The sequence below is a fragment of the Populus trichocarpa genome, chromosome 6 (genome assembly GCF_000002775.5).
Source record: "Populus trichocarpa isolate Nisqually-1 chromosome 6, P.trichocarpa_v4.1, whole genome shotgun sequence".
NCBI lineage: Eukaryota > Viridiplantae > Streptophyta > Magnoliopsida > Malpighiales > Salicaceae > Populus > Populus trichocarpa.
This window is the reverse complement of record NC_037290.2, coordinates 5,129,026-5,152,732: the sequence shown is the minus strand read 5'-3', so window position 1 is coordinate 5,152,732 and position 23,707 is coordinate 5,129,026. Positions and strand designations below refer to the sequence as shown.

The 23,707-nt window shown below is 33.4% G+C and overlaps 4 protein-coding genes across 4 annotated transcripts; 2 read left to right on the top strand and 2 right to left on the bottom strand.

Moving 5' to 3' along the window:
• Window positions 1–1,572: 1,572 nt before the first annotated feature.
• Window positions 1,573–2,022, bottom strand: LOC7485482 (auxin-responsive protein SAUR23). Its single transcript, XM_002308053.2, has one exon. The coding sequence runs from the start codon at window positions 2,020–2,022 to the stop codon at window positions 1,573–1,575; it is 450 nt and encodes a 149-aa protein (XP_002308089.1).
• A 729-nt stretch (window positions 2,023–2,751) lies between these two features.
• Window positions 2,752–11,746, top strand: LOC7485481 (galacturonokinase). The gene is made up of 14 exons (XM_024604777.2): window positions 2,752–3,240; window positions 3,513–3,626; window positions 3,745–3,816; window positions 4,623–4,666; window positions 5,464–5,614; window positions 6,780–6,845; window positions 7,037–7,116; window positions 7,886–7,985; window positions 8,601–8,761; window positions 9,807–9,847; window positions 9,947–9,975; window positions 10,567–10,636; window positions 10,750–10,839; window positions 11,310–11,746. The coding sequence occupies exons 1-14, from the start codon at window positions 3,208–3,210 to the stop codon at window positions 11,552–11,554; spliced, it is 1,296 nt and encodes a 431-aa protein (XP_024460545.1). The 5' UTR covers window positions 2,752–3,207; the 3' UTR covers window positions 11,555–11,746.
• Window positions 11,747–15,828: 4,082 nt separating this feature from the next.
• LOC7485480 (phospholipase A2-alpha) lies at window positions 15,829–17,184 on the top strand. Its single transcript, XM_002308953.4, has 4 exons — window positions 15,829–16,105; window positions 16,190–16,232; window positions 16,466–16,591; window positions 16,854–17,184. Exons 1-4 carry the CDS (start codon window positions 15,968–15,970, stop codon window positions 17,024–17,026), a joined length of 480 nt encoding a protein of 159 aa, XP_002308989.3. The 5' UTR covers window positions 15,829–15,967; the 3' UTR covers window positions 17,027–17,184.
• Window positions 17,185–22,034: 4,850 nt separating this feature from the next.
• LOC7474703 (uncharacterized) lies at window positions 22,035–22,956 on the bottom strand. The gene is made up of 2 exons (XM_002308052.4): window positions 22,625–22,956; window positions 22,035–22,478 (listed from the first exon to the last, which is right to left on the bottom strand). Exons 1-2 carry the CDS (start codon window positions 22,692–22,694, stop codon window positions 22,159–22,161), a joined length of 390 nt encoding a protein of 129 aa, XP_002308088.3. The 5' UTR covers window positions 22,695–22,956; the 3' UTR covers window positions 22,035–22,158.
• Window positions 22,957–23,707: the final 751 nt, after the last annotated feature.

Genomic DNA, 23,707 nt, shown 5'->3' with positions numbered 1-23,707 from the left:
TAATTTAATAATATGATAAAAATATGAGACAACAATAATAAAAACTAAAAAACAAGGTCGAATAATGAAATTAAAAAAAAAACAAAAATAAATTCTAATCCCTGTTAACTTATCAAATTGCATGAACAAAATAAAAGAAAAAAAATACTATGCAAAGTTATACATATTAAAAATCTTATAAAAAATCAATTTTTTAAAAATACAAATTCAATCTATATATATAAAAAAACTCACAGATAAATCTTACCAACATTTTTAAAATTAAACACACCAACTATTATAAAAAAATAATCACAACCTAAAAAAGGCTAAATAAACAAAAACAATCACAGAAAAATAGGTATTAATGAAATCATATACCAAAAAATTAGTTTTAAGAATTCATATAAAATAAGATATCAATTAAAAAAAATCCATCTTTTTTTTAAAAGAAAAGAATTAGGCCAGACATTGCGGGACCTGATAAGCTAGTCCTAGCGCTTGCCCCCATGAAGCTACAGCCCGCCCACAAGCCTTTTTTTAATTTAATTTAATGAGGAGGATGACGCATCGTCTACCCCAACCATTTTCAAATATAAAAAAAAATGACTCGTCGTCCGATAAGCCTAAAATCCAGCCATTGATGTGGCCTGAAAAACAAGGTTTTTTTTACTAAAAAATCAATTTTCAATTTATTTTGACTCAGAACACCATATAAACCTTGTTCAACCAATCAATGACCTCTAAAAACAAAAAAAAACTAGCCCAAAACTTAAAATCAACCCGAAACCCAAAAATTTTCCCAAGATTATATTTGTTTTTTAGATGTTTTCAAGGTACAAAAACACCTCATCATAACCTTTCTTATCATATAGAACCATTTAATATATAAAAAAATTATTTTAATTATTAAAATCATCATTAACAACAACTTTTTCTCTTTAGACTAGAATTCAACGAGTAAATCTCTCTTTTCAAATAAAAAAATAATTAAAAAATAAAAAAAATAAAATTTAATATAAAAATAAAATTTGTGAAAATTACAGCGACCTAATATCTCAAAAAAATCACTAATTTCTTTATAATAATTAAGAGTGGGACTGAGAGGGAACAAGATTCTTAACATAAAAAATATACCAACAGAGGCATTGGATTATCGATTAAAGTCTCACAAGGTCACAGCAATCAACTTTCGAATCTCTAAATTCAAAAATACTATATATGAAAAAAAAAGTAAAATATCAGCAACTGAAAATTAAGAAAAGAAGAAGAAGCAACAATCACAATTAATCACATGAAAATTTTATTAATATAAATCATCATCATTATCATGAGCAAGGACATCACTCTTAACAAATCAATGCCCACAAAATCCTAAGAGATAAGCTTTGGCATCATCAAAACAAATAGAAGCCTACTAGCTAGAAAAACCCCAGACATTAGTGAGGAAGGAAAAAGCTTCAACAACATCTCATTGAAACCCATCAAACACTGTTTGAAAGATGGGCACAAGGATGGTCATAGCTCAAAAAACTCCCTAATTTTGGAAAAATAAAAATGAGATCCTCGTCTAAAAAAAGGACCTTCACAATGTCATACCCTAGCTTTCTCTAACAATGGAGTAAAAACATAAGTTGTTTCCTTGCAAGAATCAAAACCCACTTCACAAGAAACAATCTTGAAATAATCCTCCAAACCAAACCTAGCAAATCTAGTCTCGTCTTTATCTAACAACCTTAAAACCTCTTCAAAAAACTCAACCTCACAAAGTAAAACAAGCCCTCCATTACATTTAAACCCAAACTCCTCTTCTGTTTTCTTTAACAAACCTACAAAAACAGGCATGTTTAGAAACCTTGTAGGTATCAAGAACCTCTTTTCTTGCATCCCAACATAAACTGCAAGATACCCAGCTGGTGGTGTTTTCTTGGTTAAAGCCCCTGATTTTTGATGGCTTCTTCTCAGGGTTCCAAGACTCCTTAGCTTCCAACGGTGAATGAATAACTTGAACCTGACAATCTGACAGATCTTGTTTACCTTCATTGTCGTTGGATTTGCCAATGAGGGAGAGGGTTGGTGTGATAGATAAAAGAGAGAGTAGTTAGTGTTCGAAGTGGAAAAAGAGAGTGCCAGAGACGAGTGAAATGCTCACTGGTATAAATTTAACAGGACTTGGCTTTAATTTCTATGGCTGATTTGCCCTTCTTAATTTGTTTTTTCTTAATTTTCTTAAGATGTTTTGTAGGGCTTGATTAGTCAAATCCTCGAAAAAGGAGTTTGGTATTTCGCTCTTTATTTATATATTATTTACTGGTATATAGTGGAATATTTATTTTGTTTGGAAGCTGAGTTAATTTGATTTTAAATAAATTAATAAGGTAGATTTGGATTGATTCTGAAATTAAATCAGAAGCATGATTGTCAAAAAAAAAGCACAAGGGTCACGAAAAGTCTCCATGGTGAGTGGAGCCTGCCCAAGGTCTGAAAGAAATAGGGTTAAAATCAATTGGAAAAGGAGATTTTGTACCATCTAAGAAATATTCATTTAGTCCTTGTATTCCTGAACTAATTAAGCTCATCCTTGCACTTGTATAGTCATCTAAAAAAGTATTGAAAATAAAAGTTGAAGAAAGAAGCTTGTTCTTCATAATTTCACGTTAGATAGATGTCTAGTCACTTTTCCGCATTGCAAAGTTAGCAGAGATCATCTTTTTGCTCAAATGTACAAATTGGGAGATAAGGAAAAATCATGTTCAACTTTTCTAATGCTTGAAGGGTGGATTCTCCTTGAAGTGATTTCATGTCAAGGGCAACGAACTCATGATGTCCTTGTTAGCTTTTATGCAAAGTAGAGAAAAAAGAGAGGGTAAAAGGTCAAATGTTGTTGGCTATCAATCTTGCAAAATGCGGTTGATACGATTAGTCATTTATTATTGATTACGTGCTTTGGTGTCAATGACACTTCAAATTGCTTCCATTTGATTACATCAAAGCTTAGCGATGCTTTAATTTTTGTTTGTAATATAGTCACCTCTGCCACCAATTAAAGTTATTTTTCGTCCTTAAATTTTCACTTTTCCTCAAAAAACGAAAGGTATTAAACCGTGTGGATGCAAGTCATTTCGTCGATACTTGTTCAGGCTATCTCTCTGTCGTATTTTGGCAACCCAAATAATAATAAAAAAAGAAATTATCTCTGAGTAAGTAACCTGAAAAAACTCGAAAACAATGAGTGGGGTTTCTTGGCCTATAGAAAATGAGGTAAAATTCTTGATTTTTTTTGTTACAACGTGTGTTATTTCTTGATGGGGTTGCTTAAATTTGTCTGAAGTTTTTTTTTTTTTGATAATTTAGCTTGATCCAATCGGATTTTTTTATGGGATTTATTTTTATGTAATTGAAATCTTGATTTGAGACAATGGTTTTTATGGGGTGGCATTTTTTGACTGAAAGATGCTGGCTTTTCACTCATTCCAACTTTCATTTGTTTTTTGTTGTATTTTTTGATTTATTTGAATGTTTTTGTTTTGCAGCTAAACGAAATAAAGGAGATTGTTTCTGCAATGGCTGGAAGAGGTCCTGAAGAAGTGAGAGTTGTGGTCTCTCCTTATCGGATTTGTCCACTTGGTGCTCACATTGATCATCAGGTTCTGTTTAATATACTGTTCTTAATATTTTCACGGTGTTGCGATTGAAAATCAACTTCAATAAGTTTTATCAATACTGGAAAAGATTGAAGTTTGTTTTGCAATTCAATGCTTGCAGGGTGGAACTGTTTCGGCTATGACAATAAATAAAGGAATTCTTCTGGGGTTTATTCCTTCTGATGATACTGAGGTAAAATCTTCCGATGGCATTCTCAGTCTATGACTTTATGAACTAGTGAAGGTTGATTGGGGATCGAGTCGGGAAATTGTATCTCTCTATGGCATTTATTTTGGAATGCAGTAGATCATAACGACAGGATCTAGGATTAACATTTCCTGTGATGATTTTGTAAATAGTATGGGGTGCAGAGTTCCAAAGATCACCTAGGCATTTGGCAATAAAGGTTTTAAATCCTTCAATAACATGATAGTTTTTCGTATCACGGGTCATAAGACCAAGATGCAAATGTGTTTCCAAATGGGCTTATGTTGTGGTTGAGAGTTCAAGCCACCAAGTGTTAGGGGGACTGATTAGAGCAGCAGGCCGTGGTTTTTTAACCTGTACCACTGTAGATTCTGTGCCTTGTTTGTAGGGTCTTGCAATATTTGAGTCTTTACATGCACAAATCTCAACTCAATAATTGTTGAGATCAGAGTAGAAAATTTTAGTTTTGTTCCCTCAGTTGCCAAAGAATATTGCTTTTGGCTATTGATGATGAGTAACCTAAGGGAAAATATGATGTCTAAATAAGATCATGGTAATGGGGGAGCCTGTGACTTGAATTGTTCTTAGTTAAATGATTAGATTAAGGTGGGATGACACAGCATTTTGCTTTCTTAAGTTTGTTGTGATTGGATCTAGCTTATCAAATTGGGACAACATTATCAATTTCTCCATCTGAAAGCTTCAGAAGTGTTTTGATGCTTTGCCCATGCAATTATCATCACATTCCTTTTCCTTAGCTGCTCTTACTGTCCTTGCAACACTTGGTGTAGGTTATACTGCGTTCAGGACAGTTCAAAGGAGAAGTAAGGTTCAGGTGTGGTTATCATTCTTGTAATCACTTTTCATTTTCCGATGCATCTATAGCCCGTTGCAGTAGCTAAAGCTTCTTAATTTACCATTTAACATCAGATTTTTGCCATTCGCATGACACATGTCCTTGATTCAAACATATTTTGCCTATGAAAAGAGTTAGCTCAACACTTCCAAGCTAGATGAGAGTAAAAAAGTTTGTACATGTTCAAGAATGAAATTGGTTTACAAATTTTCATTTGCTTCTCCACAACGTAAATTTCTGACAGATATATGGAAATATCTATGATGGTACTTCAATGTACTTGACATGCATGGTGTAGTATAAGGGAGTGCTAGATAAACACATACAAGAGGAATCCATCTCCTTAAAGAGAAGAAAGTGCCTTTCCATCTATCATTCCCAAGGGGACCTCTCCACCATCAGACCATCAAAAGCAACAGAATGTGTGTTTGTCTTTAGTTTGCATCATGTGATTCAGTGACAATATACATTTGACTTATTCTTTCACTCAATACTGCTAGTGTATGAACATCTTTTGTGAGTTTATAATGTACTCCAGGGCTACCAGAGTAATATGGTGAAATCATCAAACTGCCTTTGCCATTCAAATTTAATTGAATGTAAAAAACAATTATGGTTAGAAATTGTAGTTTATGACTTTATATGCGTGTGTTCATCCAAGTACTTGCAAAATTTTCAATCACAGGGCAAGGTGGATTTTTAATTGCATCTCATTGCACTTCATAGTAGCCTTACACTGAATGATTTATATCTTGTATCATGCCTTGGGTTTACAGCGTTGATGAAGTTCAGCAACCCAGACCCATTAGGAAAAAAGGAGAGTCCCATGCAACTGATTCCCCAAAACTACAGGAAGCAGGTAACTGGGGAAATTTTGCAAGAGGAGCTGTCTATGCACTACAGAGCAGGGGGATCTCTCTTACTCAGGTTTGAATATTTTGCTTTCGTGCTCCATTAACTTCCATCAAATTCCGAATGAGGTTTCTAGGGTATTCACATTGTCCAAGCTAACTCTGTTTTACATAGTTTAGCAGAGAATCATGACATTCTCTTGGAATATGAGGCTCTATCAATAGCCATCTTTTTCTCAAGAATATGGATAATCATCTCCTAGATGGATTTATAATTTCATACGAGGATTTCTTTTTTGTGCCCCCCCCCCCCCCCATTATTATTATTATTATTATTAATGTTGCTGCTGCTTTTGTTCTTGTTGAAAAGAAGATTAAGGCAGTGCATTTCGTTGTTTTTTTTTTTTTGCTGTTAGCTTTTCTTTTCTTGAACGTAGTGGTAAAGTTTAGAGGAGTTCTTTGTTTGTTTTGGATTTGAAAATGACAGCTAATATTAAAATCTTAAAGAAATGACCTTGAGCTATTGATTGCTGACTATCCTGTTTAACACCTCTACTCTCACCACCTTTCTGTAAATTCTCTCACTCCTTCCAGATAAGCCCAGAATTCCTCAAAGAGCTTTCATGAAATGAAGACCTTTCCAGGCCTCCTCAGTGAACCAACCATCCAGAAGAGGATAGGTAAACCAAGGATTGAAGGGGAAATGGCAGGAGGCATAATAAAAGAAAAAAGAAGGGATATGAAAATGGTTGAATAATATAAAGATCAGAAAATTCCTTTTGTGAAGCATACTAATTTTAGGGGAAAATCATTTTCTACTATTAAACATTAACAAATTGGAAGTTGCAATGTTCTTTGAAGTTGTGCAATATTTGAAGTGTGATTTGGTCTATGTGTACAGAGAGGAATTTTCATGGACAGCTTGTTTAAAATGATAGGGGGTCATTTATTGGCCTCATTGTGGTGTTCTCTTCCAGTATTTCTACAGGAGTTACATTCGCAAACATTCAGCAGTATCAGCTAGCTCTTTTACTTTAATGCTTTTCTGGGGGCGTCTTATTCTTCATTTTGTAATTTATTTCCTTTTGTTCCCAATAAAATACTCTGAACAAAATACTTGTTTTATATAAACATTCTGACTTGGCCATTAGTACAGGCTAAAATGCAGGGAGATGTGCCTTTTTTTATTTGTAAGATTTTATATATTTCATTAACACAAAATGACTTCTAAAACACCGCAGGGCATCACAGGATACATATGTGGTTCTGAAGGTCTTGACAGTTCAGGCCTTAGCTCTTCTGCCGCTGTAAGTGTGGTTTTAATTCTTTGCCTTTGATGCCAGCTGCTTCTATACCTTCCCCATGTTATCTTTTCTTCCTCTTCCTGCAATGTATTATCTAACACTAGCATTTTGAGGCTTTATCTTCTTCTTCCCTATCCCTGTCAAGAACTTCCCAGTTTTTGCTCATGATATATCTGTATTGGTATATTTGACAGGCTGGAGTTGCATACCTGCTGGCTTTTGAAACTGCAAATAACTTGACCATGACTCCTACTGAAAATATTGAATATGATAGGTAGGTTTCTTTAATACTAATATCTGCTTGTTGATTTCTTGCATGCATGTCTTATTGCTGACTGGAGCATAGCCTTAATGAACTTTGAATTTGGTGAACCAATTGACATCTACCTTGACTTGACATCTCATTATAACTCGGCCAGCTAATCAAAGTAGAGAAAACTTTAGTTGCTTTTTAGTGTGCTTTTTAGTGGCCCTCTCCTTCAGTTTTGATTGGATTAGGCACTATGAGGTCCAAAATTTTGCACCATCATCTTTATCCATACTTTTTTCCAAGATTCTCGTGGCTCGTTTGTGTATCTTTCATTTGTCATAGTATCCTAGTATTTTCATTATCATATCTGGGGGAAAAAGAGTGATGAATATAATTTAAGAAACTATTTCTATAACCAGAGAAATAGCATTGAGAAAAATAAACGACTGTCACTGTATACCATGCAGCATCTTTTAAGAATTTTGGCTTGATAGTTGATGTTGCATTCTACGAAACAGCTCTAGACCAGGACCCTTTAACTTCCTGAAAGAAGCATCTCTTCCATGGGCGTGTGCGGCCCTCTGCCTGCTATATCCTTGTGTATACCTCCTAAATGTAGGAATATCCCTATCCTTCTTGATATGAATGAATGTTTGTCAAGTACTGATTGTTGCTTACTTCATACTAACTTGGCTGCTTTGATTTAGATGCAATAGATTCTCTGAGCTATCGAAGTACCTCAGTTATTTCAAAGTTTTAGGCCTCTACAAGTCTTACTATTCTGAATTTGCAGGTTGATTGAAAATGAATATTTGGGTCTGAAAAATGGCATATTGGATCAATCGGCAATATTGCTTTCAAGCCATGGTTTCCTTACACACATGAACTGCAAGGTAATGATTGGATCCATGTGCCTGTATTCTATATCTTTAAGCAACATGCCCTCTAAATTTTCAGATTGCAGAATGAAATTTTATTTCTGTGATTTTAACTACATTTTCCCAGTTTATCTGATGGGCTTGTTATAAGTTGAGCATCATTTAATTTCATGGCTTCATACCACCTTGATAATAGCAAATGGTAGTTGTAATTTGAACCAGGTCTTGTTTACCACAGCAAGTGCCTTGTGTAAATGATCATGTGGTGCATTTCTATGTAGTTAAAATGAATCCTAAAACAATTTATATAATAGATCTGAACTCAAATTCATCCTCCTTAAGGTTTCATCAATATGTCTTGCTATTTTAGTTTGGTGTTTTGAGAACCTCTACAGTCACTGAATCCCATATTATTTTCTGGAGATGGACATTTTTCTTGAATGATTATTTTGCCTCTGTTGCAACAATTATTCTTTGCAGATTTTGTTTATGACTAACTAATGTCATTAATTAGTTTACCTGAATTTGCAAAAGCACATTGCTAGCTGCTTTCTTTGAAAAAATGTCATTTTGCGCTCTTTCTTTATTTGATACCAACACAGTGTAGCATTTGTCTTGTTCAATTGATAGACTAAAGAACACAAGCTTGTTCCTTCACCGAAGCAAAGCAACTTCCAGAAATCCTACAAAATATTATTGGCATTCTCAGGCTTGAGGAATGCCCTGACTAACAGCCCTGGATATAATCTTCGTGTGGTAGAGTGTCATGAGGCTGCTAGAATTCTTCTCAAGTATGATTCTTTTCGCTTCTGAGATTAAATGGCTCTTTTAATATTGTCTCTACATTTTGATCATGCGTAAGGTGATTTGCATACCCTGTTTCAAACCCTCCAAGACCATGATGCTGGAGGACTAGTAACACAATACAAGGGAAAAAGAAGAAAATGAATGATAGAGGACTAGTAAACACAATACATAGAAAATTTCTTTCAGGACAAATATACAAATTAAGTTATTTCTTTTGGGATTTTTAATTTTTTACTCTGTATCCTATTTGTGATTTTTTTCCCATTTCCCCCTTTAGTGGCTAAAGCAGCTCCGATCTGGGATTCAAAATTGTTCCTTTTTTAGTTGCTAAATTAGTTTATTAATTAATTTGACTGTATTATTTTATATTTATTAGTTGCGTTTGGTTCCTATGTAGGAGGACCATCTATGTATCAAGTCAATTTGTTGTTGAGGAACAAAAACTTGAAGTATTTAGTTATTAGGAATTCTATTATTTAGGAATTTTTAGTTTGATTTCCTAAAAGTAGTTTTGTTTAGGACTTGTTTTATTCATATTTTAGTAATTTCTTTTGCTATTCTGGTGCCTATATGAAAACACCTACCATATCTTTTGGGATGGTTCTTCAATTCAAGCAGTTATGACATGACTTTACCTGCAAATGAGATCTAGTAGGAATGCTTGTGTTTGACATCGACTTCTTGAAATCTAGTTGACATGGTATCTCCTAATTGATTATTATTGTTATACAGTTTCCTTCGTTCCTTTACTGCAAACACTTCTTGATTACCTTTACATTATCAAGAAAAATAACTTTTCTTTCTGTCTAACATATATGTTCAAGGATTAACTAGTCACTTTTCCCAAAGAGTTCAGTCTCTTGCTCACCAGGTTATGTTGAAATTCATAAAACACGACCTCCCAATTTCCTGTAAAGGTTTTTTTTTTTTTTTTACCATGTTAAATATGAATTTAACAAGATGATAAGAACATGCAATTCCTCTTCTTTCATGCTTATTGTTTTTGTGTTATTGTTATCTGATCAACAGAGCCTCTGGAAATGACAACCTGGAGCCTCGTCTATGCAATGGCTAGCATCTTGACTCTTTTTCTTTTTTCCATTTTGAATTCGATTCTTCTTTATTTTCTTGCATTGTAACTTTGATTACCATCCTCTTTTTTCTAACAGTTGATCCAGAGGCATATGAGACTCACAAGGTAATTGAATTAGAGTTGACTATTTTTGTGCATAAATTTTTTCCATTAATCAAGTTGTCAAAGATAATGATTTTAAAGCATGTTTTATCACACAAGTGTAAGTGCAGTTGCTCCAATTCATCTGGTTCCAATTTTTTCCATGTTTTCTAGAATGTTGCATTTTACTCGATTGGTTCATATTTGATACAGCTGAAATAAAATGACCTAGCAAAAGTGTGGAGGGGTAAGATGAAAATGAATTTACCATCACACATTTAGGTGCTGAAAGGAAAAGAACATTTAGGTTAAAAATGACCCTTTTCCATTTTATAGTTTAATTTTGAATAAAACATGTACAAATTTTGATCAGATGTGATAAATGAAATTCAGATATCTGCCTCCTTTTTACATTAGCTGTTTTGGTGATTCCTTCCAGTTATCAATATGTTTACATATTTCATCATAATTTTTTTCACGTGCATGTAGTTCCCTTTTTTTTGGTCTTGATAATCAATGTATAGGAAGAGACTAATACATTCTTACAAAAAGTAATCCAGTATTTAACAGTTTATAGATAGATTTGTGTCTAATCTGTGTTCTCTGTATCTGCAGGGCTTATTAGAACCCAATCTAGCGAAAAGGGCAGAACACTATTTCTCAGAGAATATGCGGGTTATGAAAGGCACTGCTCCATCGACTTGCTTTCATAAATTCATAGCAAGCATATTCCTTTTTTCATATTCACCTTTTAATTTTGTGCTAAATCATGGCTAGTTAACCTAATAAATATCTCAGGTCTTGAAGCTTGGGCTTCTGGCAACTTGGAAGAATTTGGAAAGCTCATCTCAGCCTCTGGTTTAAGTTCTATTCAGAACTATGAATGTGGTATGACCTGAAATAATTTTTGGGTTTTAGATGTCTTGTCTGCCAATCCCAAAGCCACCTTTTTTCTGAACAAAAAATGAAAAAAAGGAAGGAATTGTTTGGTAATAAGAATATTATCAAACTGAATCATTTATTTATTTATTTTTAATTATCCAAGTCATGCGTTTAACTTTCTAGATGCATTGTTGAGAGCAGTTTGTCAGAACTGGCCTTTTAGGTTGGAATAACTTTTAAGCATTAACTCATATAGCAGGAAAAAAAAATGTCTTCTATCCTGAAGGGTTAAAATCACTAGTGTTGGTTTTATTAAGAAAGGATTCCTTGACCTTTGAGGGTACCTTGACTCCTAAATTAGATTGGTCAAAGGAAATGAAAAGAATCTATCTTAGTTAATGATCCGAAGTTTTAATATTGAAGTAGTATAACTTAGCAAATTGAATTCCACTCATTACAATTCACACTTTGTTTAGGTTGTGAGCCACTGCAACAACTGTATGAGATTCTTCTGAGGGCACCTGGTGTATATGGAACCCGTTTCAGTGGTGCTGGATTTAGAGGTTGTTGTCTTGCATTTGTAGATGCTAATCTAGCAGAAGAAGCTGTTACTTTTGTCACGGAAGAATATCAGAAAGCCCAACCTAAACATGCTAGTCAAATCTTCACAGAGAAGGCTGCATTGATATGCGACGCAGGTGACTGTGCTCGCGTAATATGACCCGAGTTTGTTTTTTGGCAATTTAATTCCATGCTTCCATTTCTTCATTGTTAGCATGCAACTTTGTTTCATTTATACAATTCGTTATTTGGATCCTTCTCCTTTAATGTACCAGGTTGCAGTATTGCATGTTGATTGCAACAGCTATTGAGTGTGTTCTGCCACCCAATATAAGCATTTCATTTTTCTTTATTGTTTTGGGTGAATACATAGATATTTTATTTAGTCCATAATGTGTGTTTAGAGTGCTGAAAATGCTGATGGTGGTCGGTGGGTAATTAGCTGAAGCCAGGCATTATTGCAGAAAGCTTGGAATTTAAGAAATTAAAGCATTTCCATATCATGGTTGCTTGCATATCAGAGGGGTACTGATACTTCTAGCAGGAGGCATGTGTGAGGCTCACCACAGGTGAAGCATATCAGTCGCTTTTGCACTTTTTAGCATGACATCACACACCATTATGTGCTGGAGATGCAGTGAATAATCTGACTAGTTTGAGAAGGATTCAAAACAGAGAAATCATCAATGTCCCATCGCTTTTCTAGACTCACCTGATAATTTCTTTTCCATGCGAAGAATTCTGTGGACGTTCCTTTATTGCCAAGGTGAACATTTGCTGAAAAAAATATGCCAAGCTTTGGCATCAAGAAATTATTAAACATCGAATCCTTGATGACTGAAATCATGCCTCGTGAATATCATCCTCACGGTAATGTAGTAGAGTAATGTTCATTAATTCCATTTTCTTAATTTGTTTTAAAATTAAACTAAGAATATTATTTCATACTTGAATTATGGATATTATATAAAATATAATTTTAGTTAATTAGAGATAATTCTTGGAAGAAATATATAATTGAAGGATCAAGATTTTAGCTTCCCTTGCCTTATTACACCCCAATTTTATTTGCATTTTTCGTCTAATCCTTTTTTTTTTACACACCAATTATTATTATTATTATTAATTATAATTAAAACACTAATCCGAGTATCAATAATTTTTTGTGGGTGTCCTGAACCCCAAACCTTGAGATTTATAAACCCCACACTCTATATAATATATTGGAGATATATATTGAATAAAGCACTGGAAAAAATATTGAATATGAGACCTCAAGAATATAAGATCTTAAGCTTTACCAATGAACAACTAATTTTGGAAACTTACGAAGCCAAAAAATTGATTTTCAAAACTAGTTTTTTATAATATAAAAACGTGTTTTTGGAATAAATCAGTTTTTGAAAAATGAGCTTAAATCATTCCTGGGTTCGAACCGAGACTTGATGTAGGGCTACCAGGGTGCAGTCCAGGACCGGGTTTGGGAAACCCAGGTTTCATTAGAGACTAGGTCCGAGCCCCTAGGGTTCAGGTTGCTAGGAAATCAGTCAAGACTACCTACATTTTCTAAAAAAAACAACACTAGAATAAAAAACAAACTAACCAAATAAAATTTCAATTTCTTAAAAAACAACTTAAAAAAAATAAAATACCGAAAAAAAAAACAGAAAAAAAGGAAATGATAGTAAACAACCTCTTAGTTAGTGGATTAGACAAATAATCGTTGGATTATTGGGATGGACTTGTGTTGGGCTTTGCTTTCAACATTTCCAATGATGGTTTGAAGTCTCAGTTTTGAGTCTTAATTCAACTAACTACTCTCAGTATCTCAAAGAAAATCCAATATTAGTTTTCAAACAACCCAAATGCTCAATGTTTATGGGCTTCCTGTACAAATAATAAACAAAAAAAATTAGTGAAAAATTCCATAGTTATTTAACCTGACTCGGGGTAAGTTTGGGTTACAAGTCAGGTGGATTGATCCGAGCTAACCTAGATCAACTAATTTTTTTTTATTTTATAAAAAAGTAAAAATGGTATCATTTTGAGAAATTAAAAAAAAATCAACGAGTTTTGATTGAGTTTTGACTCGATTTTTCCTAGGTTGACTGAGTCGTGGGTCAACCTAGATTTTTGACCAGGTATGAGCTAATATTTCCTTATTTTTGTTAAAACACAACCTGGCCTCTAGCCTAAGTCACTCGGGTCACGGGTCAACATGTCAGATCAGATCAGGTTTTAAAACAATGAAAAATTTCATAGAAAGCAAATAAATAAAAATAATGGAATCCAATCTCTAATTGAATGAATGTTAAAGGATGAAACTGAAAAAATAAGTTTAAAAAAATAAAAAAACTCGGGCGAACCTCCTAAACCTGAGTTAATCTCTAAAACTTGTAACTTGTAAAATTTTGAGACCTGAGCTCAATCAAGAAGCTCAATTCCCAACTAATTTAATGTTGAAGGATGAAATAAAAAAAATTAATTTAAATTTTTTTCAAAGTAAGAAAAAAAAAGAATAATAAAATAAGGATCAAATCTGAAAGGAAAAAAAACTTAAGAATGATGAAATTATAAAAAAAATCAAATTAAATAATTATCTCAAGTAAAACAAATAACAACCAAAAGAATAATAACTAAATTTGAAAGATGAGAAAATTGAATGGGTATGAAATTGAAAAGAAATCTAATTTTATAAATTCTTTAGAATAAAACAAATAATTATCAAAAGAGTCAAGATCAAATCTAACAGAAAAACAAAATAAATGGCTGTTTTGAAATTTTAAAGGGTGAGGTGCAAAAATTAAGGAGGAGAGAGAGAGAGAAAAAAACTCATTATTGTCAAAACAGAAGCTCGTTGGCCACACACTCTACACGATCATATAAGGACCATTAAGACAATTTAAGCGCCCCTGCGGAAGGCGATGTTTGGTTACAAGATAACATCACACGCGTTTTTCATTTAGTTCCGCGTGCTGTGCACGCACCAACAAATGTTTCTTATATAATATTTAATATTTATTAAAATATCAAAATATCTCTACGTCAACTTAATAACAACCAAAAAACCAGGATGAAAAAGTCAATGGAAGATAGTTTTGTAGATTTTGCTTTTAAGAGTAATTAAATATTTTTATTGTTATAAAAATAAAAAGACTACAAAGTTCTTGAATGTATTTTTTTTTTATTTCAAGGGTAATTAAGTTATTTTACTTTGTAAAAAAATAAAATAAAAAGACTAATCTATCCCCATATAATTTAAAAATAAAACTTATATCGTAATAAAAAAGATCAAATTACTTTCAACATATAGTTAAAACAATGGTAATTCTTCATTACATCGTTCCAATTAAAACTAATCCATGAGTAGATACACAATAATTCCACAGGGAGTTTTAGATTTGTTTTTATAATGGAATATAAAAATGTTTCTTAAAATTATTTCTTATCTATTTTGGGATTAGGTTAAGCCCGACTTGACCTTAGCTTTACATATACAAGAAACTAAAAGGCATGGTGTTTATTCTATAACTTTTTTAACTATGCAACTTCTCGCATTTCGCTGTTAATTGGAGTAGTGATTTTGTATTTTAATTTTTCGGTCATCAATTTCATTCTTTTTTGTTCTATTTTTTAATGTTTTTTCAGTTCAAAGATTTTTTTATGTATTTTATTGAACAATGAAGGTATTTTATTAATTCTATATTGTAAAATTAATCATTTTGGAGTGCAAATGGAAATGTTAGGTTCTCAGCTGGCTACAGCTGCAAACAACTTGAACCTGACAACTTGTGCAAAGATTCATGGTTTGGATTTGTCGGAAGGTGGAGTTAACATGTGAAAATTTATCCTCATTCTCTTTGGAAGGCTTAAGAAATTCAGCATCAATGGCTGTAAAGCATGGAAGCTATCCTAGCTTTTTTAAAAATAACAAGTGGCAGAGCTCTTACAAATACCCCTTTATCTGGAATTTATGGGTTTTATGTCCATAGTTATATTCTATAAATATTTTTTAAAAAACATGTTGCAATAAATGCCTTTTTTTTTATATTAAAAAAGTGTTATGGACAAAGTGCGGGCCCACAAATTATAATTAATTATCTAATCTAAATTGTGAATATGTAGATTAGATGAGTGACCAATATATTTGTTTAAAATCATCCTTAATGTGGACTCTTACACATATTTGATAATTTGACTTCATCCTTGCACTTGCTCAATTAATTTATACAAATAAATTTTAGAATATAACGTGAAAGAAACAATCAAAAACACAATTTTTACCATTTTGGAGGAGAGTTAGTTGAAAGAGCAAGTTCACTGGAGATGGACCCTACAACCAATCCTCCATTTGTTCCAATTATAAACCATCTCACTTCGATCAGAAGTGTGAACATGAACAATACTCCAAGAGCGTATCACGAGCCATTACAAGACAAGCTGATCCTTTACTTTCTTCAGTTTCTCAATATATTTTAATCTTAATCTTCTACGTTTCTTCCTTATTCTGCCCATATATTATTCTCTGCCTTTTAAGCACAACCAAGCTTCATTTTTTTCAGTCCTAAAAACAATGGCTAAGGAGCACCAGTTCTATTCATTGAAGTTAGCTCTTCTCGTTTCTTGTTCCCTACTTGTCCTTCCCTTTTCATCTTTTTATGTCCAAGCACTCAACATTGGAGTTCAAACAGCTGATTCTGCTATCTCCCTGGTTTGGTCGTTCGATCATCTCTCAAACTATTACATAAGCCTCATTGTAATAAATATTTGAAAATTTCTTTGTTTTCCTAATTAGGGCAAAGATTGTAGTAGGAAATGTGAGTCAGAGTTCTGCTCAGGTATGCAAATTCTTTTCTTTCCAAGAAGTTACTGGTTCCGCCCAAAGGTGGAACTCTAAAATTGGACAGACACAATCACTTCATGAGCATTTTAGAATTATCCAGATTTTTTTTTGTGTTCGTGTTTAGTTATACATTTCATTGTGTTTTAACTAGAATGGTGATCAATATATACTTGGGTTTTATACGTTTTGTTCTATGGTCAAACTTTCGTTGACTTATGTGAATGGCAGTGCCTCCATTTTTGAGATATGGCAAGTATTGTGGGCTTCTATACAGTGGATGCCCAGGAGAGAAGCCTTGTGATGGCCTTGATGCTTGTTGCATGAAGCATGATGCCTGTATCCAATCAAAGAACAGTAAGTGCTCTTCCATGATATCTGATTTATTTAGCAGGAATATTTTGGTATACAGCAAAGTTTAGCTACAACTTTTTGGCTAGTAGTTGTGATTTAGTAACTGGGATAACATGGTGATTAGTGTCGATGGAAGTATATAGAAAATAAGTTAAAACTGGTTGCCTGTGTGTGTAACTGATAGGAGATTTGCTGTTTTGTGTTGCTTGTCACTGTAGAACTAATAATGTTTTTGTTTTTGTGTGTTGATGGTGCAATATTGCAGATAGCTATCTAAGTCAAGAGTGTAGCCAAAACTTCATCAGTTGTATGAGCAATTTCAAAACAGGTGCTCGGACGTTCAAGGGAAACAAATGCAGGGCTGATGAAGTTATTCATGTTATATCTGTAGTCATGGAAGCTGCTTTGCTTGCCGGAAGAGCACTTCATAAGCCATAAGACGTACAGAATCAATATTCCTGCTGTCTTTTCATTTCTATTTAAAAAAAAAACAAAATAAATTTGGCGTTTCCTTTCCTTACATACTGCTTGAAGCTGTGCATGCAAACTTAAAAGAGCCATTAGGCATGTTAATCGCCCGTTTATTTCATGTCCCATTTGTCTGCTTTCTCAATTGACTTGTTCTCTCACGGGTGGCCATGACATCTAACTTTTTTTTATCTCTTAATTATAAAAATTATTTGTCCATTACCTGCAGACAAAAAGTAGAAATTAATTGAAAACTAATTCAAGCTGCAAACCTTATAAACTTCAGGCCCCTCTTTTCAAATTCACGAATCCAAAGTCGCTTGGAGTATTGTTTTTTTATTTCGGAAAATAATTAAGTATTCTGTTCTTTTTCTAGAATTAGTTTATTTTTGGGTGCTTTATCTCCTTCAGAAAGAAAAGAGGAGGGAAATCTGAAATTAGTTTTATAATATTTTTTTTATTACATAAAAGAGATTTAAATTCAAGACTTCTTAGAAGAAAGGGGGACATTAGTGCTAGTTGAGTCCTTACAAAGTTATCCATATATCAAATGAGTCCTTACAAAAATAAACTATCAGAAGAGTCCTCCAAGTATTTGTCACTCTCAATTATACCCCTCAATCCAGATTTGTTCATGCATCCCATCTGAAGTTTAAATTTTATATATGCAATAAAAACGATGCTATTTTAGTATATTTGAAGGTTTTTGGTATTGTTTGTTAAACATTTTGTCGATTTTAAACAAAAGGGTATAATTGATAATATCTAAACTTTAGAGATCCAATTGAAGTTCTTATTTTTTTTGTTCTTTTGAGAATTCAATTGAAGCTCACTATATAAGTTGAGGGACTAATCTCAGATCTGCCCAAACACTATTTGAGCGACTGCACAACTGCACTCGTATAAAATACCATTACTTTATTTGGAAAATAAATTGTAATTAATAAAACACGAAATCAAGATTCGACATTGATACAAGTTTTATAACTTTTAAGTATTTGCTTATTTGTAAAGCCTAACTTCTGATAAGTAAATAAAGAAATCTATATTAGTTAAGTAAGATGGTTATATAAAAAAAAATTAACACTCTTTTTTTTTTCATTCACACAAATAAATATACGTTTTCTTAAAAATGAGAAATTTTCATTTTAATCATTGAATTTTTTTCCTCCTCAATTAAGTCCTTTTGTGGCTAAATTGATGGCCAATTGACTTTGATTTGTTAAAAAAGGTTAGGATTGAAAGGTGAAGAATCAAATTATAAAAGGTGAGAAAAGTAGGTGGTAACTTCCAAGTTTGCATAAAAAGTTTACTTTCATCCTCATATTTACTAATTTCTTTTTTGTGGTCCATTTGGTTTTGAAAATTTTAATTTTGGTTCAAAACTTCATTATTTTAGTTTTTAATTTGAGAGAGGAGAGAAAGATGCTGAATTTTAGTGACAGAAAAAGAAAGTTCTAGTTGACACTGATTTAAGCCATAAAAATAGTTAATCTTAGTTTCATCAAAAGGTCTCATTCAATGAGGGAAGTCTTACCTAGGTGTTCTTTATCTTTCTCATCGCCTAATGAAGTAGATCTGAGTTCAAGAAGTTTTATGGATTCAATTTGATTTTGGATTTTTAAATCAGTTTTTGAGTTATTTGATGTTTTGAATGAGTTTATTAAGGTCCATGAAATGTCTTATAGGTGTTTTAAGTTAAAAATGAGTTGAGAAAGTAGTTTTTGAGCATCAAATACTCGTGCTCTAGTTTTCGACAAACAACCCTTTTTAAATAAAATCAAAGAGTTTATATTTTTTAAAAAATTATAAACCAATAAAGGTTTTTTTTTTATTATGGTGGGATAAATTATTTTTATATAGATTAACTTTTATTTATTTAAAAAAAGCATAGTTTTTTGTTTTCAGTTTGTTTTCTGTAATGTTATTTCAGTCTCATAACCTATGTACTAGTTTGGTTATTAATCCAGATTAACTTGGGTTGTTTTTTTTTCATTGCTTTTCTTAAAATTATTTTTTTCCAATTTTGTACTTCGACAATGGGTTTGTTAAGGACTGCCTTTGCATTATTTATTTATTTATATTCTATGAGGTAATCTAGTTCTCATGATTTAGGTTGTGGGTTTGTCCTGTTTACATAGGTGTACATAGGTTGCTATTTATTTATTTTTCTTTAAATTATTATTATTATTTTTTTAATATTTGGTTGATTATAATTAGGCTTTTAAATTTATCTCGATTTGCATTCTATAGAGTTATTATAGTCTTATAATCTGAATCACGAGTTTTACATGTTAATCACCGTTGTACAGGTTTGAGCTATGTATCACCTTCCGAGGATAGTATCCAAGAGTATTTTCTTGGCTGATAGGTTAATGCCCTGATTCCAACAATGGATTTCAATGGAATAATAATGCAGGTCAGAGGTTTGGAAAGGAGCAGGAGGGAAAGAGATGAAGAGGGAAAAAGAGAGAGAGAGGGTGTGTGCGTGTGAGCGAGAGAGAATCTATTAATTCATCATTTCTACTTCATTATAGCTGACAATCGGTTACATATAACACCAAATATGCTAACTAAGAGTAGCTAAGAGTACCCTATGCTTAAGCCAACATGTGACAGTTCTCCTAACTTCATAAAAACAACAACTTGGTAAACGGTGTGTTTTACATGAGTAAATCAGTGTTTTTTTGAGATAGCCCTACGATTCCTTAAACAGTCATATAATCCAAATGTCTTGATTCCTTCTTCCCCTGTTACTCATCTCCTCTTTGCAAGACCTGTGACATAGAGTTTCAATTATGTTTTGACCCATTGGCTTATCAATCAAAAACTGTATAATATGCTTGTTAATGTTTAATAATAATTGTTTTAAGTTATTCATTTTTTTTCTTCTAATGATTGGTGGGGGTGATTGTGTTAATAGCCAAACATAGATCATCACAGAGGGTGGCATGTTATTGCTTACTCTTTTTTTTTTTTTGAAATCTAGCCCTACAAAGGCAAAGAGCTCTTTGTAGATTACAATTTACAGCTTAGGAAGTTTTAGGCCGTTTCGATTTCGGAATCCTTAGAGAGTCTTCTACAGTTCAAGTAGCATGCCATCAATGTTGATTGGCATTTGGCAGGCAAGACACTGATTGTTGTTTTCTGAAATTTGAAGTAGCTATAATCTGCTTTTCTGTGCTCTTGTCTACTTCTATGTAATATTATGATGGTAGAATGCCTAATTGCTGCAGTTTTATAATTAATTCTTAAGCATACCAGTAAGTATTTCACTGTGATGCATTTAACCACCACTGCATGCCTACTGCCATGCTTCTTGGAGATTACAATATTGACTCTTCCTTTGGGATTGGGTGCAGCATCTTCCCACTTGAAATCCCAGTTGTAGCAGCAACAGCAGATAACGGCAGATGGCGATACTAGACGGATATATGTCTGGTACCTATAAGAAACGCTATCGGATCTGTCAGGCACAGTTGTAGATAACATAAGATATGGACCACAATTGAAGGGGAAGAAGCTTACCGACGATGAGGCTTACAAGTTGCTCTCGCTTGCGGACCTTGATTCTTCCTTTTACAAAAAGATTATGTAACAAATCTAATAATTCAGGTTTTATTGAATTAAAAGGAATTAACTACAAAGACTTAATTAAAAAATATATAAAAATAGTTTCTGAACACTTAAAAAATCCCATTAAGTTTTTCTATAATCTCAAAATTCTACTTAACTAACACTTAAATAGAAAAGAAATTCAAACAAATTCAAATTTAAAAGATACTAATCTACTAACTTTGAATTTAATGAGTTATCTGTCGGGCAAGCTCAAAGAGTTGCACTTGCTAGGACTCTAGCGAATGAACCAGAGGTAATGCCTATTGAAATGTACAGAAAATCTTGGCGATTTGAATGAATTCCTTTGCATCAAGTTTTCATGCATCGAATCCTCTGCTATTCCATGTCTGCATTTAAGTGGCCAATAAATGCTGTTCTTCTGTGTTTTAAAAGGTTTTGCTGCTGGATGAGCCAACCAGTGCATTGGATTCACTATCAACACAAAACATAGAGGATGTTCTTCTGAAATTAAAGAAACATCAAAGGCTGCCAGTTATTATGGTCTCTCAAAGCGTCAAACAAACTCAGAGGATTGCTGATGTGGTTTGCCTCCTGATGAATTATCAGAAGCCAAGCATCCCATGGCACAAAGGTTCCTTGAACTCAGTTCTTAAGACTTGTCTTTTGTTTTATGCTCTTTCCTGATGCTTTAATTCAATTTCAGGCGATTTGCCTACAAATGATAACTAGCAATGCAAGTACCATCCCTTTTCCTTTAAATACTGATGATCATGTTGAAACTATCAAAACATGTTTCTTTTAATTGCTTTTTGATGGATAATATCTTACCAACTAGTGAATTTACTTGATAAAAGGTTGAACCGGATTTTCACCAGGATACTGTGCATAGTAAGTAGCAGAAGTCTTAGGAATTCAGTTGAAAACATACCACAAGGGCTTAAACCAAAGTTTTACAGTCTGGATTATCCAGATAGAGAAAGTTGAGGGGTCAGCATTCCATTGACCGTAGTGTTCAAAATTTCTAAGGACAAAAGTTTCACTCACCAGATCCAAGAGCTACGACTCTTCACAGATATCAGCACGACATGCCAACCTCAAAATCACTAATAATTAATCTTACTGGAAATGTGCGTGCTCAACTGAGTTCAATCCCCAAGTTCTCCATTTTCTAAAAGTTAGCAACTTTCTTTTTACACTTGTCATCCCTGCAAGGTTTTAGGTTCAGAACTCAACCCCCAGTCTGATTCTGAATGGCAAGTGCTTTCTCATCATGGACGTGCAAAATATTCCTGTTCTTAGTTGAAGAAAATGTTGATGGTACTACATATATAGATAGCCAAGGTCCAAGAATTTACCTATAAACTTAAGAATATGTAACCAAAGAAGAAAACTTGAGAGGTTGTAAAATACTGTAATTTTTATAATTCTGGTGAACTGTATTCCTGTGAGCACAAATGTTACAGAAAGCATATACCCCATTTCCCTTTTCTCGATGAGCAAAAACTAAACTAAACATATGTACCCTACCCCTCAATTATTTCTGTATCCTTTTCTGCTGTGGTAATTAGAACTTGATTTAATGAAGTAAACGAAGCTGTAGTGGTAGTTGTAGAGTTGTTACACCAAAAGAAAGACCTCAAAGAAGAAGGCCCTTGGTTTTGCTTGCTGGTGGGTTTTGAAGTTGAAGTCACTTCTGCTGCTGCCATTTGCTGTCGATTGGATTCAATAAACATATTCCACATCACTTCCACATCTTTATACCCACACATTTGTACGTCATCTTGCAACTTCAACAAACCACTAGCACTCCGACTAGTCGCACCACCCCTGCCACCTCCTGAACCTGCTTAATCATAAAACAATGACATCAACATCAATTCTCCTATTAGACTACAATCATGGGTTCAAGCAAGTTACATTTCCATCTACAATGGACAAGACTCTGGTGCAGTAAAAGGAAATAAACCATGATAAGAAGCCAAAACAAACCAGCTTTATGAAACTTGACTCTTGAAGAGATAGCAAACCAAGCTTTCCTCATCTTATGCCACCAATTCATATTAGTCTCTTGTGCTATACGTACCTCTCACTAACAGAGCTCCGAAAGCAGCAGGGGTTAAACAGCGTTCCACTCGTATAATACTCAATCCAGGAGGATCAGGAGGAGGAGGAGGGGGAGGTTAAAAGCACACGCGGCAAAAAGTGCACCGAAATCCATAACACGTTTCTTGATGACCGTGCCAGGCGTCTCATCCTCTATGCATTTTATATATATAGCCCATGAAGAGACATGGAACATCTCCCTTTGCCTTGCCTTGTTAACTTCCAATTTTAACTCTCTTTTTTTCCCTTTTGGCTGCTTCTCAATAAATGATGGCTAGAGTACTTTCTTTGGCAACGTTTGGCGCAAAAACTGTAAGAGCACACCATTGTAAATGCATACTGTTTTTGAAAAACGAACCAAAGAAAGAAAAATGGTTGCAGCCTTTAGTCAACAACTTGGTCCCTAATACTTTAAACTTCTGATAATTGGTTCCTATGTTCTATCTATTTCTTTGGAATGTCACTCCTTTTTCAGGGTTCCGTCTATCGATCGGCGATGGCCAAGTTATGTTGTGATCAGTCATTTAAAGGAAAGGAGCCACTGTTTTATTGGTTTATGCACGAGGCTCTGCTAAATCTGTTAATGGATGGAAATTGAACCTTAATAGAGTGGTGCTAATCGAGATAAAAAAGAAGCACAAGGGACTAAAATAGAAACAATTTTAAGGTGTGGATCAAATAGCCAAGAAAAAGAATCACAGGCTAACAAGCTTACGTTGTCTAATAATAAATGAGCTGCCGTTACATTCATCCATCTACCTTGAATAGGATTGTCAAACGAGATGGGGTTGGCTTGTAAGGATTATTTTGACTGCCTTTAATGAAAAGGGACTTCTCTATTCATGGAACCATGAGAAATTAAAATAAAGAAACAATATTTTAGATATATTAAAATATATAGTTTACTTAGATTCGGCTCTCATCGAGCTAATTAGGATGACACAGAACGTTGATTTTTTATTCTCTTGG

Coding starts and splice junctions, on each gene's coding strand:
- LOC7474703 (XM_002308052.4), bottom strand. CDS start 22,694: ATGAATTGGTGGCATAAGATGAGGAAAGCTTGGTTTGCTATCTCTTCA. Junction 22,479..22,624: donor AGTCAAGTTTCATAAAGCTG/GTTTGTTTTGGC, acceptor ATGATTAAGCAG/GTTCAGGAGGTGGCAGGGGT.
- LOC7485482 (XM_002308053.2), bottom strand. CDS start 2,022: ATGAAGGTAAACAAGATCTGTCAGATTGTCAGGTTCAAGTTATTCATT.
- LOC7485481 (XM_024604777.2), top strand. CDS start 3,208: ATGAGTGGGGTTTCTTGGCCTATAGAAAATGAG. Junction 3,241..3,512: donor CTTGGCCTATAGAAAATGAG/GTAAAATTCTTG, acceptor TTTGTTTTGCAG/CTAAACGAAATAAAGGAGAT. Junction 5,615..6,779: donor GGGGGATCTCTCTTACTCAG/GTTTGAATATTT, acceptor AAAACACCGCAG/GGCATCACAGGATACATATG.
- LOC7485480 (XM_002308953.4), top strand. CDS start 15,968: ATGGCTAAGGAGCACCAGTTCTATTCATTGAAGTTAGCTCTTCTCGTT. Junction 16,106..16,189: donor CTGATTCTGCTATCTCCCTG/GTTTGGTCGTTC, acceptor TTTCCTAATTAG/GGCAAAGATTGTAGTAGGAA. Junction 16,233..16,465: donor TGAGTCAGAGTTCTGCTCAG/GTATGCAAATTC, acceptor TGTGAATGGCAG/TGCCTCCATTTTTGAGATAT.